Consider the following 24,007-nt stretch of genomic DNA (forward strand, 5'->3'; position numbering starts at 1 on the left):
GGAGTGGGTGGGTAGGGGAGCAGAGGTGGGGGGAGGGTATAGGAAACTTTCGGGATAGCATTTGAAATGTAAATAAAGAAAATAATAATAATAAAAAAATGTTCCATAAAAAAACAAAACAAACAAACAAAAAAAACCCAAAAGGGCCTAGTTTCCACAACAAATTATTTCATTCTCCTTCAAGGTTTCTCACCTGGCACAGATATTAGGTATTATCTCAGGGTTTCCATTCCTGTGAAGAGACACCATGACCACAGCAACTCTACAGTTCAGATGTTTAGTCCATTATTGTTATGGTGCCATGGTAGCACTCAGGCAGACATGGTACTGGAGGAGCCGAGAGTTATACATTAGGAAATGCATACATCAGGAAGAGAGAGTGACACTGGGCCTAGCTTTGGCTTCTCAAGCCCAAAAGCCCACTCCCATTTTGCCCAATAAGGCCACACCTCCTAATAGAGCCACTCCCTGTGAGTCTATGGGGGCCGTTTTCATTCAAATCACCGCAGGCACCACTGGGGAAGGCTTCAGGGGAAATGGACTCCGCTTTTCTCCCACTTCTTAGTCAAGTTGTTCTCCAGGACACTGACAACACTTTGACTCTGGGGCAGCTCTACCTGTGGGGCTTATGTCTGTCACCTTTTTACCTAAAGGAGTTCTTATCTCTTTGTTCTTTTGAGTGGATAAGTTGGGGAGGATTCAAAACCCCCAAACAAATTTCAGCTGAGTAACACTATTGTAGACACAGCTATGTAACTCCAAAATGGAACTGGGAACCAACCCTCTCACAGGAAAAGCAATCAATGCTCCAAAGAGATCCCGAAGCTCCATCTGTAATAAAGAAGCTCCGTCTGTAATAAAATCCCCTTACAAGTTAAAGAGATTATCTCTCACTGCTCACTTACTCTTCATGCTGTCTCAGGGACAAAAGAAAAGGAAAAAAAATTGAAAAAAAATGAAAATAAAAAAATCAACTTCTAAATTATCAACTTAAAAATAAAATTATTTGAAGCAGACCACATATATTTACACCTTTTAGGCTTGTCCTACCTCATGCTTTATTTTAGTTAGTCGATTATCCGTCAGTCTGTCTGTCTGTGTTTCTATGTATCTTCTATCTGCCTACATTTGACCAGTGTGTTTGGTATTACCCTAGGACTTTGGACTATCTAGTCTCTGGTTCTTGGTTTCCCAAGCAGTGTCATGTATGGGTTCCTTATGGAGTGGGCCTTAAGGCAAATCAGACATTGGTTAGCTACTTTCACAAGTTCTGGGGCATCGACTGCCATTGCCCTGGCATATTTTGCATACAGGACAGATTGTATGTCAAAAGTTTTGTGGCTTGGGTTATGCTCAAGTTTTTTTTTTGTTTGTTTGTTTTTTTTTTTAGTAGCCTGTGGAGTACATTTTCATACCAAAGGCACCAGAATGTAGGGGCAAAGGCCCCAAGCAGGCACCACCTCCACTTCGAAGTATCCAACAAGTCCTATGGAGTTGTCCTCCCCAGTCAGATTGCAGAGAGCAACCCTTTGTATTAGTATTAGCCTCTGTTGTTTGGGGATTTCCATGGGACCCTCTTGACCAACAACTAAGTGAACACAACCCAGAGCCACCACTGGAAGCCTTACTTGGCTACAGGAGCTGGCCAGTGAAGACTGTGTATCCTCTTTCACTAGGAGCCCTCAGAGACTATTCTAGATTCTAGGCTCTCCACTGCTCCAAATGTTCCCTAATTCTAACTCTCTCTCCCTGGGTTGTCTCCCTCTATCCCATCGCTACCCCACACTGGATCCTTCCTGCTCCCCTCCCCAGCCACCCCAGTCTACTCCTAAAATCTATTCTATTTCCCCTTCCCAGAAATATCTATACATCCTCCCCTTACACCCCTATTTACCTAACCTTTGTGTTACATATAGTAGCTTAATTATCGTTTACTTAGTGGCTAATATCCACTTCTAAGTTAATACAAACCATATTTGTCCTTCTGAGTTTGAATTACCTAACTTGGTATGATTTGTTTTCTAGTTCCATCCATTTGCCTGTAACTTTCATGATATCAGGGTTTAAACAGCTAATTAACCCTGTGTTGTGTAAATGTACTACATTTTCTTTATCCATTCTTCTATTGAGGAAGGAACATCTAGGTTATTTCCCAGATTTAAAAAAAAAATCCATAATAAACATGGTTGAGCAAGTGCCCTTATCGTAGGAAGTATCCTTGGGTATATGCCCAAGAGTGGTATAACTGGGTCTTGAAGTTGATTGATTCCTAATTTTCTGAGGAAACCTCATATTGATTTCCATACTGGCTGTTCAAGTTTGCACTCCCACCAGCAATGGAAGAGTGTTCCCCTTTGTAAAATATCTTCACCAGCATGAACTGTCACTTGTTTTATTGATCTTAGCCATTCTGACAGGGGTAAGATGAATCTCAGAGTTGTTTTGATTTTCATTTCCCTGATGACTAAAGAATGTTGTTGAACATTTCTTTAAATGTTTCTCAGCCCTTTAAGATTCCTCTATTGAGAATTCTGTTTAGATTGGTACCCCTTTTCTTAATTGGATTATTTGGAAGTTTTTTGATATCTAGTTTTCTGAGTTCTTTAAATATTTTGGATATTAGGAACAAGGCAAGGTTGTACATTCTCTCCATAGCTAGTCAATACAGTACTTGAAGTTTTAGCTATAGCAACGAGACAACTAAAGGAGACAAAGGAGATTGTATCTATTGGATGTGGAATTGGTAAAAAAAAAATCTTTTATTGTTCTTTTATTTATGAGTTCTTTTATTATTCTTTTATTGTTCATTATCAATTTAGCTCTCCTGAGTGTTCTGTTTTTCCTATGAAGTTGAGAATTGTCCTTTCCATCTCCGTAAAAAAAAAAAAAACAAAAAAACTGTGTTGGAGTTTTCATGGGGATTGCAATGAACCTGTTGATTGCTTTTGGTAGAATCCATTTTTACTGTGTTACTTCTATCCATCCATGAACATGGAATATCATTTTATCTTCTCATATCTTTTTCAATGTCTTTCTTTAAAAAATATTATACAAGACTCTCCCTTGCTTGCTTAGAGTTATCCCAAGATATTTTATATTATTTGAGGCTATTGTACAGAGGATGACAACTGATTTTTTTTTAGTTAATCTTGTATCCAACCACTTTACTGAAAGTGTTTGAGAGCTGTAGGAGATCCCTGGTGGAACTTTTAGGGTCACCTGGGTATACTATCATATCTTCTGTAAATAACTATACTTTGATTTCTTTCTTTCCAATTTGATTCCCCTTGATCTCCTTTAGTTATCTTATTGCTCTAGCTAGAACTTCAAGTACTATGTTGAACAGATAAGAAGAGAGTGGGCAGCCTTTTCTTGTTTCTGATTTTAATGGAGTTGCTTTGAGTTTCTCTCCATTAAATTTGATGTTTGCTACAGGCTTGCTGTAAGTTGTCTTTATTCTATTTAGGTATGCTCCTTGTATCCTTAATCTCTCCAAGACTTCTACCATAAAGGTGTTTTGAATTTTCAAAGGATTTTTCTGCATCTATGAAATGATCATATGATTTTTTTAATCTTTCAGTTTGCTTATATGCTGAATTGCATTTACTGATTTTTCGATATTGAACCATCCTGTATCTCCTGACTGAAGCCTACTTGATCACTGTGAATGATCTTCTTGGTGTGTTCTTGGATTTGTTTTGCAAGTATTTTATTGACTATTTTTGCTTCTATGCTCACAAGGGAAATTGGTGTATAATTCTCTTTCTTTGTTGAGTCTTTATGTGGTTTGGGCACCAGGGTAACTGTGGTCTCATAAAATGAATTAGCCAATGTTCCTTCTGTTTTTCTTTTGTGTAATAATCTGAGGAGTATTGGCACTAACTCTTCTCTGAAAGTCTGGTTGAATTCTGTGTTAAAACCATCTGACACTGGGATTATTTATTTATTTGTTTTGGTTGGGAGACTTTTAATGACTGCTTCTCTTTCACTAGGGATTATTGCTTATCTGATCTTGATTTAACTTTGTTATGTGTCACCTATTGGGAACACTATCCATTTCTTTTAGATTTTCCAATTTGGTGTACTACAGGCTTTTAAAGTACATCCTTATGATTCTTTGGGATTCCCAGTGTTTGTTGTTATGTACCCCTTTTGTTTCTGATTTTGTAAATTTGCATATTCTATCTTCCTCCTTTAGGTAGTTTGGGTAAGGGATTGCTTCTCTTTTTGATATTCTCAAAGAACCTAATGTAAATATCTGCTATGCAGGATATCCGATATGTAACCCCTAAGGGGTCTCCACCCACAAAGGAGTAGTTGCTATATTAATGATGTTAACTCAGAAGCTGGGACCAATCCCAGCACACTCACTGAAGCAGGTAGATGGCTGTATGAGAAAGCAAATGGGTTTGCCAAGAATCTTTGGAATAGGGGCTAATAATTCACTTCTAAGGCTAAAAGATATGCACTTCTTGGGGCTGGAGCAATGGCTCAGCAGTTAAGTGCACTGGCTGCCTTTCCAGAGGACAGAGGTTTGATTCTCAGCACACACATGGGAGCTCACCACTGTTTGTAATTTCATTCTTGGGGAGTCTGGTGCTCATTTTTGGAGTCTGAGGGCATACGGTACACAGACATATCTGCAAATAAAATACCCATACACGTAAAACTAAAACTAAATTAACGAACAGATGGATGAGTGAAAGGAAGATACAGGGTTATTTACCTTTGTTCACATTCTGTTATGCATTGAAATGGCTGCATGCATAGGAAAATATTTTATATAATGCAGTACACCCATAAAGCAAATTCAAATCAGAAACTTACTTTCTCTTCTAAATAACTGGCATCTTAACTTCAGTTTCACGAGATGCCATTGATATTAAGTTTAAGAGCCCTGACTTGGTGAGGCAGAAACGTAACCTCTGGCTTTACAGCTAATGAGCAGAGCGTGGCTTCATCCATCTGATCTTTGTGTTTCTGTATGTGGTTGACTCAGTTTAATATGCTGCTTTCAATATCTAAAGCCCATAATTAGGATCTGGTAGCTATGACCCTGAAATAAATACCATGAACCTACTGCACCTTCCCACCATGTGCCTCATCACTCAGGAAACCAGCCTGTCCCCACTCTAGTTCTGTCCTAGGGCAATGCTACTCTTTATTCTTCAACAACAGAACCTAGATGTCACCCTTGGGCCCCCACATTCTTCCCATCCATGTGATTCCAATACTTAGCTGGGAATTCACAGGATTCAGGTAACTCTGGGGTGTTGTGTTGCAACTAAGAATACCAAACTCTACTCTGAGTGAATGCTGATAGCTTAAGACAACAAAGCTTTAGCTCAACCAGTCAGAAACCACCATCTGGAGCTTTGTCACTCTTTGGTGACAAAGAGTTTTCTTTTGTGCACCATCCATGGACCCCTGAACCATTGAAGTTTTGTACTCTCTGATTCATGAATCATGTCTGTGCAAGTTCTGTCTCTAAAACAGTAACGCTCTGAGGTCCATCTGTTAACACATGTTCATCGGTTATGGTAGATAAAGCTTGAGGTAAATGAGTCAGTGAACCAGTCATTTTCCCTGGACTTCTCATGAATATTTCCAGATACTAGATTGCTCAGTGCCTGAGGAATACACAACAACAACAACAACAACAACACACACACACACACACACATGCATGTGCACACTAATATATATTTCTTTGGGGCATGATGATACTTGATTTATATCGCTGTCTTAGGGTTGCCATTACTGCTGTGAAGAGACACAATGACCGAAGGCGACTGTGGGGAATAGGTTTCGTTTTTGCATTATATGTCCTGAGTCACAGTCCACTGAGGGAAGCCAAGACAGGAACTCAGACAGGGAAGGACCTGGAGGCAAGAACCTATGTAGACGCCATGGAGGGGTGCTGCTTACTGGCTTGCTCCCCCAGACCTGCTCAGCCTGCTTTCTTATAGAATTCAGGACCACAGCCAGGGGTGGCACTGCCCACAACGGGCTGGGTGTTCCCCATTAATCATTAATTAAGAAAATTCCCTACAGGCTTATCTGCAGCCTGATATTAGGAAGGTATTTTCTCAACTGAGGTCTACCCCTCTCTGATGACTCTAGCTTGATAGAACTAGTCAGCACAATTGCTAAGACTGATTAATGGCTTTGTATTTGAGGTGACTACAAAAGGTTAACATCCTACAGCCTTATCTCTTTGTTTTAAGGGCAACTTTTTTGAAAAAAATAAAATGAAATAAAATAAAACTGGTTTGACAATATTTTATTGATAATTAGTTATATCATCAAAATGTATAACATTTATAGATATAGTTTGCCTATTTTTCCTTATTTCTTGGACTTTTTTCTCTGTGCATCTGTGTCAAGATGGTTTGATGACAGAGCAGTATACACAGGTTTCCATTTGGGATCTAAGTGGGAGGTTGCTATTTATGAAACTTAAAAATTGTAGACAGATTTTAGCTTTAAAACTGAGGAAAATCATAGTGGTGATATCAAATGAATTTGAGCAGAAATGGAGCATTTTAAAAAGATTTTTTTGCATAACTGACAAGAAAAAAAATACCCAGTTTTCCCTGGCCATAGTCCCCTAGGGACTTACTTACAGAGAGTGTTTTTTTCTAGCCCTCCCTTACCTCCTATGGAGATCAACAAGGAAATAACTTCTATCCAAAAATTGTAATGGTGGNGGGGGGGGGGGGAGGTGGGAAGATTGTTCAGTGATACCATCATTAGGACTGGAGTTTAGGTCCCAAGGAGCCCGCATATATGTCAGGTAAGGGTGGCAATCTACCTATTAGTCTAGCTCTTAAAGGCAGAGACACAGAAATCCCAGGAACTGCTTTTTTCCCAGGGTTCTCAAATGCTTTGCCAGCCCCTCTAGCCCACTGTCCAAGGTAGGGGAGAAAAAATGGTAAATAGGACAAGGGGGTGTGGACCTGTTTACATCTTCCTTGGGGTTCCTGGGGGTCATTCCAATTTCTGTTTGTCAGGATTCCAACAGTTCAGTTCAAAAGTCTCACCAAACATGAATCAGCAACTAGGGGAGGTGGGGAGATGATGATCCAGCAGAAACTGCCAGGCCTCTGCTAAATCTGCACAAGTCAGCGGGAGAGAGAGTGACCAGGACCAGATGGGATGACAGGAAGAGTTCTCTGCTATGCCTCTCTCAACGAAGTGAAGATCAGCAAAGATGCGAGACCAAGGAAATGTTGCACAGCTAGCTATGGAAGTGCCCTGTCACTGTCTATTGAGTCCTGTTTATACTCTCTCCAAACATCATGTGTCCTCCCACAGGCCAGAAAAATCACCCAGCAGTTAAAAGTGCTTGTTATTCTTTCAGAGGTCCTGAGTTTAGTTCTCAGCACCCAACTTACTCAGCTCGCAACTGTCTCTAACTCCAGCTTCAGGAGATCTGATGCCCTCTTCTGGCCTCTGTGGGTACCAGGTACAAGAATGGTGTTCGTACATACATACAGACAGACAAACACCCACATAATAATATCTTAAATAAGTGGGGTGAGCTTCAGATAGTGTGAAATTCTTCGCTTACTTACAGAAAATGCAGGTGAATGTTTTGTGACAATTTATATTCTTAGAACAATGTACAGTCCAGTTAGTCCAATTAGAGTTACCTCCAGGTCTCCTCCAGAGCTTTTTACTTCCCTCGTACAGGGCATTCACCAGACCTAGTCCACCCTCATGGGACCTGGCCCACTCTCCTCTTCCTAAACTATTGCCTATATCTGTATATTAGTTGGTTCATTCGAGACAGAGCCTTATGACATCATCCAGGCTAGTCCCATACTCAAAGGCTCAAGCAATCCTGCGTTCTCTGTCTCCTGAGCAGCTGGGACCTACAGGTAAGGTACACATCATGTGACCTGACTCCAGGTAGAACTTACTTTTTCATATCACTGTTAAAAATCTCAGGAGACCCTGGACCACTGAGATGGCTCTGTGGTTAAAGACACTGCAGGTAAGCCAGGCGACCTGACTGGTGGCTGGGGAGAAACTATTTCTGCAAGTTGTCCTCTGACCTCCTCATATGTCTCATGGTATTCATGCCTTTCCACATCCCCCCTCCCAGAAATAGACTAATAATTCTAAGAAGATTCTGAGTCTTAGCATATTTTGAAAAACACTTACACATACACATACTTGAAAAACACTTACACATACACATACTTGAAAAACACTTACACATACATAAGTACACACACACACACACACACACACACACACACACGTTCTCTCTCTCAGGGTACAATGTGATGGCTGCTAGCTAGAATACAGCACTTAAAAGCTAACCCAAGGTCAAGGCTGCAGTGATGGCAACTTGAATTAGTTTTCACTTTTGCATGGGAAATTAGCAGCATACAGCAAGATAAATTAATATTTCCACAAACAAAATGGAACCAAGCTGCTCTTCCAGGCCTCATGTGGATGAAGTCAAAGTGTCGGATGTGCTGTGACCTTAGCCGAGGCTTAGAATCCGTTACAACAGTATTCAGGTCGGCCGCGACGGCAGGTGTGGAGGGAAGTATATCTCCAACTTGTCGTTGGCAGCTCCCCGAGGAGTTCCTGTCATCTTTTAGGGGTCTGAACCCAGATAAATCAAAATTAATCACTTCTCACTTCTCCACACAAAATAATTTCAAGATGAACCAGTATGAGGTAGAGTTGGAGTTTATCTTTATTTTTATTTATTTTTTTTCCAATTTTTTATTAGGTATTTACTTCAGTTACATTTCAAATGCTATCCCGAAAGTCCCCTATACCCTCCCCACCCCCTGCTCCCCTACCCACCCACTCCCACTTCTTGGCCCTGGTGTTCCCCTGTACTGGGGCATATAAAGTTATTTATTATTATATGTAAGTACACTGTAGCTGTCTTCAGACACTCCAGAAGAGGGCGTCAGATCACATTATGAGATGGTTGTGAGCCACCATGTGGTTGCTGAGATTTGAACTCAGAACCTTTGGAAGAGCAGTCAGTGCACTTAATCACTGAGCCATCTCACCAGCCTGAGTTGGAGTTTATTAAAGACGATTTTGTTGTTGTTGTTGTTGTTGCTGTTTTGTTTTGTTTTTTAAGCACCAGGGTTAAAAGAAAGAGAGATGCTTAGGAAGAGAAATGGTCAGAGTTAGGGGTCTTTGTGGTTGCTGTGATTGGGTAGCCTCTGAAGCTGCATCTTGAAGGTGTTGGAAGGAAGCAGAATAAGCTCATTAGTCAGGACCCATGCAGGCAGACTTGCAGCTCACAAGGTCAAAACATCCCGGGACAGAGGGATGGTGCAGGATGTCAAGATGTTCTTACTATAGACAGAATTCTAGTGTTGTCTGGGAGTGTCTAAGAAAACATCTGTGAAAGAAAGAGGTCGTACCAGGGAAGGACAGAAAGACTGGAGCATGGGAGCATGCATGAAGATGTGGAGGGAGAACACGAGAAAGAAGACCCGCTGCTGGTCCTGCTGACAGTGCTGGGGACTCCGGGCACCACTGAGTAAGCCAGAGTTGCCCGAGGAGGGAACATGTTCCCAAAGACATCTGGTCAAGGACAGTAAGAAAACTGTACTTCTGGGCTGGCCAGATGACTCAGTGGGTAAGAGCACTGACTTCCGAAGGTCCTGAGTTCAAATCCCAACAGCCACATGGTGGCTCACAACCACCCAAAATGAGATCTGACGCCCTCTTCTGGTGTCTGAAGTCAGCTACAGTGTACTTATGTATAATAATAAATAAATCTTTGGGCAGGAGCAAGCAGGGAGCGAGTGGGGTTGATTGGACAGAGCAGAGGTCCTAAAAATTCAAGTCCCAACAACCACTTGAAGGCTCACAACCATCTGTACAGCTACAGTGTACTCACATACATAAAAATAAATAAATAAATCTTTAAAAAAAGAAAACTGTACTTCTTAGTGGTGTATAACTTTGACTTTCTAGCACCTCCGCCCTCATAAATCTACCTTACAATGTGCTTACAGAAAAGAATTCTTTAATTTTCCTTTTTCAAGACAGGATTGCTCTGTGTAGCTCTGGCTGTCTTAGAACTCACTCCATAGACCAGGCTGGTCTCAAACTCTGAGATCTGCCTGCCTCTGCCTCCCGAGTGCAGGATCCTTTGACTTTTAACCGCACTGTAACATGGAAGCTGTAGAAAGTCAGAGGACAGGAGCTCAGAAACCTGTAGCGCGTTTTCCTTCTACTTGACCAATCAGAATGGTTAAATGGCTTGTATCATTCTTGTCCTGTACTTGGAAAATTCCAGTTCTACCATAAAGCTGTCCTTCAGATGCTATCACAAAGCTTTCTCTCCCTGTAAAATAGCCATTTAAAAAATTCTTTAGCAGTATAATATAGTGTAGTCTTTAGGTGAAGCATGTGTGTGCATACACATGTATACCATGTGGAGTCAATTCTTTCTTCTTTCTCATGAATTCTGAAGTTTAAACTCAAGTTGTCACATTTACACTGCAACTGGTTTACTCCTGAAGCCATTTCACCAGCCCTAAACCAACCTTTTCATCTGATGAACATTTTATTTATTTATTTATTATTATTATTATTATTATTTTTTTTTTTTTTCGAGACAGGGTTTCTCTGTATAGTCCTGGCTGTCCTGGAACTCACTTTGTAGACCAGGCTGGCCTTGAACTCAGAAATCTGCCTGCCTCTGCCTCCCGACTGCTGGGATTAAAGGCGTGTGCCACCACTCCTGGCTGAACATTTATTTTTTTACTAAAAGAACATGCTTTCAGATTTGTTGTTACAAGTTCAATAATAGGTACTATTATATTCTGGCCCTTGGTTAGCCTAGCTACAGATTTTAAAATAAATAAAAATGCTGGGCATAACTTAGTTCAATAAAAGTAGTAAATATGAAAAGATACCCAGGTTTATGCCTTAAATCTAAGGACTGTATAGAGATCCTGCAAGGAACCTGAAATTACTTAAATTGTGATTTTGCTACAAATAGCCACATGCTTTGTGCTACATTTTCTGTCTATTATAAACCGTTCTTTGTAACTTACAAATGTTAATTTGGGTTCTCTAAGGAACAGATGGCAAGATAGGATCAAAACTGAAGGAGTTTTATTGGGGAAAACATCTGTGAACTATCCAGATTTGGGGGGGTGTAGTTGTAAGGGTCTCTGTGATGTCCAGGCTCAGTGGGAGGGGAGAAGGCAGCTAAGCCCATCATACTCAGTAGCCGGTGTTGACTCAAACTTCCGAGTCTGGCCCTGAGTCGCTTATTTTAGGCATATTTAAGCCCAGCAAATTTTGATGATTTTTTTTCTGGTGGTAATGAATTCAACCCTGTGTGCCCAATAAAGCATGCATAAACTTCTTTGAGGAACAAAGTAAGCTAAGAATCAGACATGACGACAGAGAAACGCTTTGTAAAGTCCATCTGACAGCTTAAAGATAGGTTCTACAGATGGATGACATATGACATAAAGATGGGACCTATACACTAACTGAGAAAAACAAGCTTATGATCAGGATCTGGGATGGCTCCGATGTGGTCTCCCAAGCCACATGGCATCACTAGCGTAGAATGCTTGTCCACTCTCAGGCCTCTGGGTGGATGACAGGGATAGAATTCCTTCCCTTGAAGGGACAAGCCTTTTGGTCCCCTTGTGCTTATCTTTGAACATGAGGACCTTCATACCTCCTATAGCAGGTGGGCCTGACATCAATGAACGGGAGTGAAGGCATGGAAGACTGGATACACAGAGCCTCAGGCCGGAGCACAAATTCAAATAAAATTCTGGGCAGCCAATGACATAGCCTAATGAAGATTCTGTTAGAGGGTAGAAGTGGGAGGGCCTACATGAATAGCCCTGTGTATTTGTCACTCTTCCTACTAAGGTGTTACGATATCGATAAAAGCAATATAAGGGAGGATAGGCTCCCAGTTTCACAGTTCATCATGGTGGAAACCACAGCCACAGACGCACAGGGCAGCTGGTCACACTGGATCCAGTTAGGAGTCAGGAGAGAAAAAAGGATGAACGCCCACTGTACTGACTAGTTTTATGTAAACTTCACATAAGCTAGAGCTGTCTGAGAGGAGGGAGCCTCAACTGAGAAAATGCCTCCATGAGACTGGGCTGTAGGCAAGCCTGCTGGGCATTTTCTTAATTAGTGACCGATGGCACCCCGCCCATGGTGAGTGGTGTCATCCCTGGGCTGGTGATCCTGGGTTCTAACACGGGCGCTCCCATAAGCAAGCCATGGAGACCCAACCTATAAGCAGCACCCCTCCATGGCTTCTGCATCAGCTCCTGCCTCCGGGATCCTGCCCTGCCTGAGTTCCTGTCCTGACTTCCTTTGATGATGAACTGTGATGTGGAAGCATAAGCCGAACCAACTCTTTGCTCCCCCAAATTCTTTGCTCACGGTGTTTCATCGACAGCAACAGGAAGCCTAACTAAGACACCCATGTTCAACCAGTTTCCTGTTTTAGGTACTCAGGACCCAAGCACAGGTCATGAGGCTTCCCTCCTTCAGGGCGGATCTACCTCAATTGACCCTGAGGTAGATCCCTCCCAGAAGTGCCTGAGAGCGTGTTGACCATCTACACAACATCGCCCTGCCATACCCATTTACGGCTGGGAAGCAGGAAGGCCATGGCGGATCGCAAAGAGTAGAAGAGAGGAAACCGAGTCGACTCTGCTTCCGGTTGGCTAGTGAGTGCTGTCATTTTCACCGCAGCCACTTCGTTTGTGGTAAGCACCGAACCGATAGTCTTCAAGTTTTCTCACCAATGTTTGATGGATGTGAATACAAACACTCTCATGCCATTAATATTACCTGATAAAGGACGAAAGATAGATTACTTTAAAAAGAACTCTGATATTCATTTATTTTGTGTGTGCCTATGGCGGTCAGAGGACAGACAGTCTGAGGGAGTCCGTACTCTCCTTTCACCATGTGGGTCCCGGGTATTGAACTAGGGTCATTAGACTTGGTGACAAGGGCTGAGCATCTCACTGTCCTAAAATATGATATTATTAGCAGAGGTTTTTATTATCTCATATTTTGCTTAGCACGTATGTGTGTGTATGTGTGTTTTCCTAAGACAAGATCTCTCCACTTAGCCCTAGCTGTCCTGGAACTCATAATATAGACAAGGCCAGCCTTGAACTCACAGAAAGACAACTGCCTCTGCCTCCCATATCCTGGGATATGGAATGACTCTCATTTACTGGATATTACACACATTTTGGAAGTATATAAACTCTTTTCTCACATATTGTGATAAGTAGTATAGACCAGCACAATTTTGATTTCTTATGGTCTTTTACTAACAATTCAAAACTAATTTAACATAGTATTTTTCAAAATGCTAATTTAGTAAATGTTCACTAATTTGGTTGACTAAATTACAGGATATTTTCAAAATATTTTTACTTAGCAGAAACGACAAGAAAGAGAACAAATGTTGCCCATGGCTCATAAGCATTTGGAGTTCCAGTTTCTGGGGCTCTGCCACCTCTTCTGGTCTCTAAGGTCACCACTGCATGTACACGGTGCTCCCAGACACATGCAGGGAACAGCGACACACATGAAATAGAAATATCTTTTTTAAAGAAAGGAACTACCGTTGGCTCATAGGTGACAAAAGCAAATCGAGTTTAATTAACATGCAAATTGGCCTCTGGTCTAAGTTAAGAACGTTCTCCGTTGGCCAGAGAGTTGGCTCAGTTCAGAGCACCTGTTGATCCTGGGTGGCAGCTCACAACCATCTGTAATCCCAGTGCCAGGGACTGCAGTGCCCCTTTCTGACCTCCTCAGGCACCAGGCATGCATACGGTGTGCATACATACGTGCAGGCAAAATACTCATACACATAAAATAAAATAAATACATTTAAAACTTTAAAAAGTTTATCCTCTTCAATGCACTTACAGTTGACATCATTTAATGATCAGCCCACTGCATTGTCTATCTGTCTGTCCGTCTGTCTCTGTCCGTCCGTCTGCCTATCTGTCTTCAGTGTTTATCAGCTCTGCACACCCTTTCTTTCTAAGCAATTCACATAGCCAGGGGGCTGAAGGCCCAGCCTCAGCACCACAGAAAAGATGCTTGAGGTGTGCAGTGGATCTGGCCCAGTTATCCGATGGGAAAGGAGCTGTTGAGTTATTAAGATGAACAACAGAATCTTCTCCCCTACCCCCCGCTTTTCTAATTTGCTGTCTTACTAATACACATTTCATTCTGCCCACCCAAATTATCACTGTTTTAAACTAATGATTCTTTCATGTGAATATATCAAAGATTTTAATTCATATAGTTCAAATTTTGCTTTTCTTGATCATTCCCACAGGAAGGCCTAGTGATCTGCAAAAATCCATTCAGGGTTCAGAATAGTGAACACAAGGCAAGCCATGCCTTCTGCTCTGCTGTGAACGGCGCGCACACTGAAACTACTGTGGACATCTACGAGGGTGCCTCAGAAAGGAATTCTTGTTTGCCTGGAAGGGAGTAGGTTCTTACTATATTGTCCAGGCTTTTCTCAAACTCTGCCTCAGGGTGAGTGAGATGGCTCAGTGGCTAAAGGTGCTTGCTGCTAAAAGTCCGACAATCGGAGTTCCATCCCAGGAATCTACACAGTGGAGAAAGAACCTACTCCTGTAGTAGTTCTTCATGACTTCTCTGTCTTCCCGTGTGTGTGTGTGTGTGTGTGTGTGTGTGTGTGTTTGTGTGCGCGCGCGCGCGCACACGCGCGCACATGGATTAATTTATTTAATCTCCTCAAGTGTCCTGCCAACTACTATCATCTCTGTTTACACAAAAGGATACAGATGTACCAGGACATTGAGTAACATGTTCATGATCATGTAGACAGCAAGGAGTAGGGCCAGGACTGGATTTAGCACATTTAGCTTCACATGAAATATTCTGTATCATTACTGTGGCCTTCATGAACTCTACTGTATTATTTAATCTACACTTAAAGTCACTATGAGGCCTGGGAGGTGGCTTACTGGGGAAAAGGCTGACTGTACAAGCTTGAGGACCTTAGTGGTCCATTCCTGGAACCTATGCTGAAGGGAGAGAACTAACCTCCACAGCTGTCCTCCACAGCTGTTCTCTGACCTCCGTGCCTAGGCCCACATACATGCTTGCTTTCTTATACACACATGCATGCACGCACGTGCACACGCATGCACAGCACACATACAATTCTTTTAGTGTCCCAATTTGGTTCCTGTTGCTTTAATAAAACACGTACTAGAAGCCACTCGGGGAGGGAAGGGTTTATTCCATCTCACAGATTACACAGATGTAAAAGTCCATCATGAAGTGAAATCATGGCAATAAGGGCAGTTCCTGGAGGCAGGACCTGAAGCAGACGAAAGCCATCTAGTGGCTTGCTCCCTGTGGCTAATTCAACATGCTTTTGTATACACTCCAGGACCACCTGTCCAGTGGTGGCACTGCCCACAGCAGGCTGGGCCCTCCCACATTGGTCATTAGACAAGAAACTGCTCCACAGACTTGCCTACAGGCCAGTCTGATAGAAGCATTTTATTAATTGAGGTTCCCTCTTCCAAGATGACTCTAGCTTACAGAAACTTGACCCAAACTAACCAGCACACCTAGTCTGAGAAATGACTGTGTAAAAGCCACTTTATTGGGGCTGGGGAGACAGTTCTGTGGTTAAGAGGGAGAACAGCTTTACGGAGGACCTGAGTTTGCTTCATGGCAACCGAGGACAGGAGGCTCATACCAGCCCATAACCCCAGCCCCAGAAAAATCTGCTACCACTTCTGACCTGTGAGGCCAACTGCACTCTTGTGTATGTACACACAGACATACCTATGTAAACATAGTTTAAAATAACAGTACCAGCTCTCGGGGTAGGGAGGAGGGGAAGAGGTGGCACAGAGGTCTTGACACTTACTGCTCTTGCAGAGGTTCTGGGTTCAGTTCCCAGCAACCAGGGTGGCTCACAACCACCCACAACTCCAGTTCCAGGGAAGTATAATGCCTTCTTCTGGCCTTCATGGGCTCCAAGCACATACTTACATACAGAAAAAAAAAACTCAGTCATACTTATAAAAATAATAAATCTAAAGAAAATCTTCAAGAGGCATTTATTTACACGTGTATTTTATAAGCAACTGATTAAATAAATGACAAAAAGATCGTGGCAAAGGCTTGCTGCTCTCATCCCAGGCTCCCTGCCCTGACACACTTAAGGTGAGGTTAAGATGCTAATGGAAGTGTTTCCACATTCCTGATCTATAGCAGAATTTGCTCCTCAAAGCTATCACATGCATTTTAGGACATACGATGGAAATTACACACTTAAAGGATACAGAAAAAGAAAACAACATGAAGTAAATAGTTCAGGTAATGATTCTGCAGTAGTGAGACTGCATGACTTAAAAGTCAATACAGCGTCCTTTCCGTTCCCAGTCTCCATATCGTGTAGGCTCTGGGCCCTTGGGTCCACCTTTTTCTTTGGTAACTGGATTTACATCATCCGGAAACTCTAAGGAAGACAGAAATATGGAGAGGGCAGTCAGCAGAGATGGAGGGAAGTGATGTGGTCAATGTTGAGGACAGGACTGCATAATCTAGGTGTGAGTGCCTGGGCCATCACAGTCTGTCAAGGAACCGTAATGTGGCTTCCCCCCTCCTGGAACCGTAATGTGGCTCCCCCTCTTCTGGAACTGTAATGTGGCTCCCCCTCTTCTGCCCCAGAACTTGAGAAATACATTTTCACATTCAATCATCTTTACCACCAACACTAATGACCCCCAATTCCTGGCATGCTTTCAAGTCTAAAACCACTAGACAGTCGTTTCCTAAGTGGTGCTGGACCAGACGGGAGGGATGGAGGGCAGACAGCAGCTCCACTCAACTTGGAAGCTTTAGAAACAAGATCAATGTCTCGCTTTTCTTCCCAGTTTTGCCTTGTAGTGTTGAACTGAGCAAGGCCTGCCTCACTAGCAGGTATGTACAGATGTTGACAGGTTCTATTTATGAGCATCCCTGCTGCGTAACAGGCTTTGGGCTTCAGCAGATGGTTTTAGGAATATAAGGCATAATCATGAATGCATACACGAATTGCAGGTTCCTGATAAAAGTCCTCACTATAAGCCCAGCCAAATTCTGAGAATTTAATTTTTTTTTTTCTTTTTTGAGACAGGGTTTCTCTGTGTGGCCCTGGGTGTCCTGGAACTCCCACTGTATACCAGGTTGGCTGTGAACTCACAGAGCTCTGCCTGCCTCTGCTCAAGTGCTGGGATTTGCCACCACACCTGGGCAAGGATTTTAAATTTTAATCAGTCAATTTGATATTATAACTATTTGGCGTTAGGTGTTACTAATTCTGTGCAGGTTGGTGTTAAATGCTGGAGTCAAACAATCCTGTTACAACCTGATTCTGGGCTTTCAATTCTCAGCTCCTTTTTTTTTTTGTTTGTCTGTTTTTTCAAGACAGGGTTTCTCTGTGTAGCCCTGGCTGTCCTGGAACTCTGTAGACCAGGCTGGCCTCAAATTCAGAAATCTGCCTGCCTCTGCCTCCCTGGGATTAAAGGCGTGCACCACCACATCCGGCCAATTCTCACCTCTTTATACACAGTACCTCACTCACGCCATGTAATAACCACATGAGACAGGAAACAACACTGTCCCCATGTCGCAGGTGCACAAAGTCGTTCAGTGTGGCACTGAAACTGAAGGCTGAGACCGAGCCTGAAGGCAACCAACCCACACACCATACTGCTTTGTGTGCAGAAAGAGCAGATGAAAAACCAGCCTCCGATCTTAAGTGGTATATTTTTGGAAAACTCAAAGATCGCAGCCCCTCTGCAGACATACCAAAGAAGATATGAAATCTCACGTTGAAACTTTCCTTGCTGCACCATGACTAACTTTCCCTACCCTTGGCATTATTGTTTTCTGGAGATCATCTGTGATGTCCCTGTGAACCCCTGTAATGGAAGCTTGTCTTTGTCCCCCACTCCTGGGGCTGAGTGTGACAGCTGGGAATGCTGAGGCAAAATACACAGCCTGTGTGGCTTACCCAACAGAAGCTGCAACCAGCAGGCAGCTTGGTTGGGCTGGAGTGACCTGTGGGCTGTCCCTTCTAAGTCATCCGAGGGAAGGAGGGAGAGAGTGAGGCGTCCAGTGTCTTTCATAAGGGCCCTGCTCTCACCACAGGGTCCTTACCCATATGATCTGAACCTATCTCCAAACGCCCTCACGTCTGGGGTCAGGGCTCGAACAGCACTGGGAGAGGAAAAGAGTAAGCTGAGCTGGGTTTAGTGTGTACCTGCAGCCCCAGCTATGAAGAGGGGAAATGAAGAGGGGAAATTTTTGAGCCTAGTAATCCCGGTTGGTCTAGACTATGAGACCCTTAATACATACACACACACACACACACACACACACACACACACACACACACACACACACACACACACATTGTGTTGCCCCTTCTCAGTGCTGACAGCTACCACCAAACCGTGATGGTCTCTCTTCTGCTGAATCCCACGCCACGCGCCTGCCCAGTGCTTGCCTCTAGTGTGCAGTAACTCCGACTTTTCCACTATCAACTTGACAAGATGTAAAGTGACCCAGGGGACACATCACCAGGAGTGAGCTTTCAGAGAGAAGGAGAGATCCACCCCAAATGTCCACCCCATACCACGGCTGGCATCCAGAGGAAGAGACAGCAGAGCTGAGCACCAGCGTCTGCCTCTCTCTGCTTCCTGACAACAGACACAAGGTGACTGTCAACTCAAGCTCCTGCCGCCATGTCTTCCATCACGATGGGCTGCACCCCTTCTTAAACTGTGAGCCAAACACACCCTTCCTAGTGATGTGAGAGAGTAACCACTATACCCCTCCCCCATGCCCCTCCCGGCAATCCCAAACCACTGTCGGCTCATCAATTAGACAGAAGCATTTCGTTGATCTACTGGTGCCCTATCTGAGGTGGACTGAGCTTTTAAAATGTCTCCTCATGAGAAGTCACCCAACACAATCAAAGTGAGAACAGGGCTGGAACAATGGCTGGGAGAACCAGAGTTTGCTTCCTAGCAGTGATATAGGGGACTCACGACTCATAACAGCTCCAGGGATCCCACAGTTCTGGCTGCATGCACATATCCACATAGAAAGAGACGTGCAGGTACATATATTCATAATTAAGGTCATAAAATTAAAAAAATAAAAACAGCGATAAATTATGTTTAGTTTATAACTACATTTAAAGCTCTTCATTCTTTTTTGTTGTTGTCGCTTATGTTTTGTTTATTTTTGTTTGGTTGGTCTTTTTAAAGATTTATTTATTTATTATATATAAGTACACTGTAGCTGTCTTCAGACACACCAGAAGAAGGCATCAAATCTCATTACAGATGGTTGTGTGCCACCATGTGGTTGCTGGGATTTGAACTCAGGACTTCCAGAAGAGCAGTCAGTGCTCTCCAACCCTTGGTTGGTTTTTTTTTTAAGACAGGGCTTCTCGGTGTTTCCCTTGCCTGGCCTGGAACTTGCTCTGTAGACCAGGCTGGCCTTGAACTTAAGAGATTCACCTGGGTGTGCACCAACCCTGCTCATCTTAAAACTACTCCGCCTCTGTCCTTAGCTGCCAGGTTGCAATGAGAGCAGTCGTGTTGAGCTGTTTGCTATCTAAACGCTTGGTCATTCTGAGGGGCTCAGCTGTGGGTATCTGAGCTGAGCTTGCTTACCGGCCTTCTCCTCAGGGAGCTTAAGGTCAGAAGTGAGAGCCGAGCCCACGTGTGGCTGCTCTGGACTGACAGTAGCTAAGAGACGCTCCTGTCCTTTACGTCCAGCTGACAGGTGCCCCGGTATGAAGGACGGTCATTAGGAGAGTGACAGATGTCTTTCCTTGAATATGCGGTTCCCGTCGTTTTCTGAGGGCCAGCTTCTTCACTGTACCTTAAGGCCTCGGCTTTCCCCTGAACGGTAATCGTGATCCTACTGCAGCTGATTCTTTTTCTTAACAGCCAAAAGTCTTCTCAACAAGGGCAAGTTTGTTATTTGTATCAAAGAAGATCTCATCTTATATGTTTTACCTTTTGAATTATAAAAGTATAGTCAAAACCAACTAAACAAACAACCCCTCCCCTGCCCGAAACCAAGTAAGTACTAAGAACTCAGAAGCCCTTTCTTTGAGACAGTCTATGTTGCCCGGGCTGGTCTCACATTCCTGATTCTCTGGCATCAGCTTCTTGAGAGCTGGTATTGCAGACATGTGCCACCGTTTTTAGCTCTAGAAAGACTTTTTTTTTTGGGGGGGGGGTTGTTGCATGTGTGCTTGTGTATGTACATGTGTACGCATGTTTAATGCATGTGTGCTCCTGTGTGTGCACCCGTGTGCTTGTATGCATGTGCACGCTGAGATCAGAGACTGACTTCAGGTGTTCTCCTTCACTTTCGTGACCTTAGACATTGAAGCAAGGTCTCTCGTTTGAGAGCTACTTAGCTAGTCTAGGTAGCCAACTTGCCCTAGGGATCCCCTGTGTCTTCTGAGTGTGAAATTATAGTGGGTTGCCTGCCGAAGTCACTAGCACAAGGGTGATGGGATCTGAACTCTGGCCTTCATGCATGTCCTGCAAGTACTTTATGCATGGAGGCACCTCACCAACCCAAAACATTTTTAAAGAAGTAACAACTACACATATGGATAGTTCATATGGTATTTTTACTCACGATATCCTTTATAACCAATAATAACAATTGTGACCATATTTCACTTCTTTCACCTTTCCCAGTAATGAGCATCAACCTTGCCATGTTAAGCACTGACAGCGGTTTACTAACCACTACTCACTCTGCAGTGGGTCTCTCTCCTCGGGTGAATCCTCCAGTGAGTCAAAACGACCGAGTGGCAGCTTTGACTTCTTAAGGGCTTGCTTCGCAGGCTCAGGTTTTCCTTCCTGATAACTCATTTTCCTCAAAGAATGATTCAGAAGAGATGGTCCTAATGGAGAAAGAAGGACAAAGGCATACAGTGAAAATTCCTTTCTGCACACCTACATTCTACACGGACGGGATATTTCTCTTCCTTGGAGATAACCAATGTTACAAGTTTACAAGAAGAGCTATAAAGCAATGAAACAGTCAAGCATAGGGGATAGTTTAGCCGCCTCGGACTCCACCTAGTTTGGAATATGCACAGGGTCCTCTTCTAATAATGTACTTGGCAGCTTAGTTTCCTTATGTGTATATACTATGTACACATACCTTTCTCCAAGAGATGCACCTAACAACCTCTTAGTGACATAGATACCCCAAAAACATCAGGATGTATGTACATCCCTCTTTGAACAATGGGATTTTTCTCTTCTCTAACTAACAAACCTAGACAGATATTCAATTGTACTTGCCCCATGTTCCAATACAGGGCCAAAAAGGCCCATCTGGCCTACACTGGGTTTTGGTGCTTACTCAGTGTCTTAGTCAGGGTTTCTATTCCTACAAAAACATCATGACCAAGAAGCAAGTTGGGGAGGAAAGGGTTTATTCAGCTTAAACTTCCACATTGCTGATCATCACCAAAGGAAGTCAGAACTGGAACTCAAGCAGGTCAGGAAGCAGGCACTGAGGCAGAGGCTATGGAGGGATGTTCCTTACTGGCTTGCTTCCCCTGGCTTGCTCAGCTTGCTTCTTTATAGAACCCAGGACTACCAGCCCAGGAATGACACCACCTACAAGGGACCCCCACCCTTGATCACTAAATAAGAAAATGCCTTACTGCTAGATTTCATGGAGACATTGCCACAAGGGAGGCTCCTTCCTCTGTGATAACTCCAGCTTGTGTCACGTTGGCACACGAAACCAGCCAGTACAAAAGTAAGATAAACTGAGCCAAAAAAGTGTATATTTTTTAAAGGAAAATCTTTTATTTACTATCTCATGCCAATTTTGGCAGGTGTATTATTGAAGTCAGATGCATTATGAGAAGGAACATACACAAAAAATGATAATGCTGCCTAAAATGTCAATCAGAATGAGAACCATCCAAGCTATGCACCTTACTACTATCCTTCTCTTCCTGTAGCTTCATAAAAGACCGGAGGCAATGAACCTGGGCCTCCTTCATTCTGGCCTACTGATCTCCTGCAGTGCAAGGATTTAAATAAAGTCTCCTTGCTACCTTATAATCAGTATGGGTTTTGATTTCAATTCCTTGACTAAGGAAGAACCTGGCTTGCCCCGACCCTGACGGCAGAATCAATAAACCAGCATCCATTAAGGATCCATTGTGCCGGGGCATGGGGAAACACACACCAGCAGGTGTAGCAGCCTATACTGATGTTTCTAGAATTGTCCAAGTATCCACGAGGATACATTTTTGTGTGGTATGATCTTGAACTGTCAGTTGTTAGAAAAAGCAATGAATACAAATAGCATAAAATCATTTCCATGAAGAAAACAGCATACAGGCACTCAATGGAAAAGATCTACCATATACGTACACAGGTTTGTTAATGTTTCTTTTGTTTAAAAACACTGGAATGCTGGATAAACAGTAATAAGGATTTGGAGCGACCCTTTCGGTTTCTATAATTCTCACAGATTATTTAAGATTTTAACGGCCAACAGGTATTAAGTATTTGAAGGGAAACACTAAAAAGTAAAATAAAAAACCGGGCCACTTGTTATGAAAGCAGTAATTCTGTCTTCAATTTACACAACTTCTCAGGGTTATCATCAATTAAACTTGCATTCTGCGTGCTCCTTGGCATGATAATTGAGGGGTATATTGAGAAAGAATGCAATAGTTCTGAAAACGTTAGCTTCTACAGAAAGGCGAAGGCTTCTCTTCTAACAGTTCTTGGCTTTGTGCAATTCATATTTTGTTCTTTGCTCTACGTATGCACTTCCCCAACAGTTGAACCAGGCTGACCTTGAACTCAGAGATCCTCATGCCTCTGCCAGCCTAGTGCTGGGTCTATAGGCATGCGTCCCTTGCCCAGGTATACATTATTCTTGATGTAAATAAACCTGTAAATTAATGGCACTCGTCTTTTCCATACTTTTCTAGCCGCATCTAAGAGCGAGGCGCATTTCCAAAACCCTATGCCAAGCACCGCGAATGCTTCTGCCGCCACCGCGGAAGTGTCTCCGCGCCTGCGCCCTCGCATTTCGGGACTCGGCTTCCCCCGCAGGCCCCCAACTCTCGGGATCCCAGGCGGGTGGCCTTACTTGCTGCTCTCCAGACGAAAGTCATTTGTGATACCGAAAGGATCGTGGAGACCATTGCGCCGGATCCCACAGCGTCTGCGCACACGCACCAAGGTGGGCGGGGCCAGAGGCGCTCCCGCGGCGTCTGCGCAGGCGTCAACGAGGGCAGAGTAGGGCGGAGCTTCGTTGTGTCCTTGTCCACTGTCAACTGCTCAACTGCCTTGGATAATCCTGCAGTGCCTAGTCCTCAACTTTGGTCCTGCACAGTACCTGGGCAGCGCTGTTAGCCATTCCGATGGGCTTAAAAGACAAAACCAAAAGCCTGCACGAAAGTAATAAATTCTAGAGTTCACACCACCTTAGTGTATGATGCTTGGAGGACTAAAGGAGGGAAGTTCAAAGTCCAACACAGAGATGGAAACTTGAATCACCCTAATTTAATTGCTCCATCAATCTGTAGTTAAAAATACCAAACATAAAACATTTAATTAGAATTGAAGATTCCCACATTTTGAAAACAAATTTTTAGTATGTTCAAATATTCAGTCATGTGAATTGATTGAGACTGTTCCATGACAGGGATCTGTTAGAAATTATTTTAAAACACTGAGGCTGGAGAGATGGCTTCTCTTTCAGAGGACCTAGGTTCTGTTCCCAGCACGCACATGGTAACTAGTAAGTTTCTAACCCCAATTCCGGAATGTCTGACACACTCTTCTGGACTTTGTTGGCAGTAGGCATACGTATGGCATACAAACTTGCATACATACAAACATACATTGCAAACATACATACATCATTC

At 43.2% G+C, this 24,007-nt stretch overlaps 1 protein-coding gene across 1 annotated transcript; it reads right to left on the minus strand.

Moving 5' to 3' along the window:
• Positions 1–16,112: 16,112 nt before the first annotated feature.
• On the minus strand, positions 16,113–23,315 carry Sdhaf4 (succinate dehydrogenase complex assembly factor 4). The gene is made up of 3 exons (XM_021199174.1): positions 23,227–23,315; positions 20,849–20,998; positions 16,113–16,531 (listed from the first exon to the last, which is right to left on the minus strand). Exons 1-3 carry the CDS (start codon positions 23,279–23,281, stop codon positions 16,422–16,424), a joined length of 315 nt encoding a protein of 104 aa, XP_021054833.1. The 5' UTR covers positions 23,282–23,315; the 3' UTR covers positions 16,113–16,421.
• Between the last annotated feature and the right edge of the window lie 692 nt (positions 23,316–24,007).

Source organism: Mus pahari, chromosome 5 (genome assembly GCF_900095145.1).
Source record: "Mus pahari chromosome 5, PAHARI_EIJ_v1.1, whole genome shotgun sequence".
NCBI classification, from domain to species: domain Eukaryota; kingdom Metazoa; phylum Chordata; class Mammalia; order Rodentia; family Muridae; genus Mus; species Mus pahari.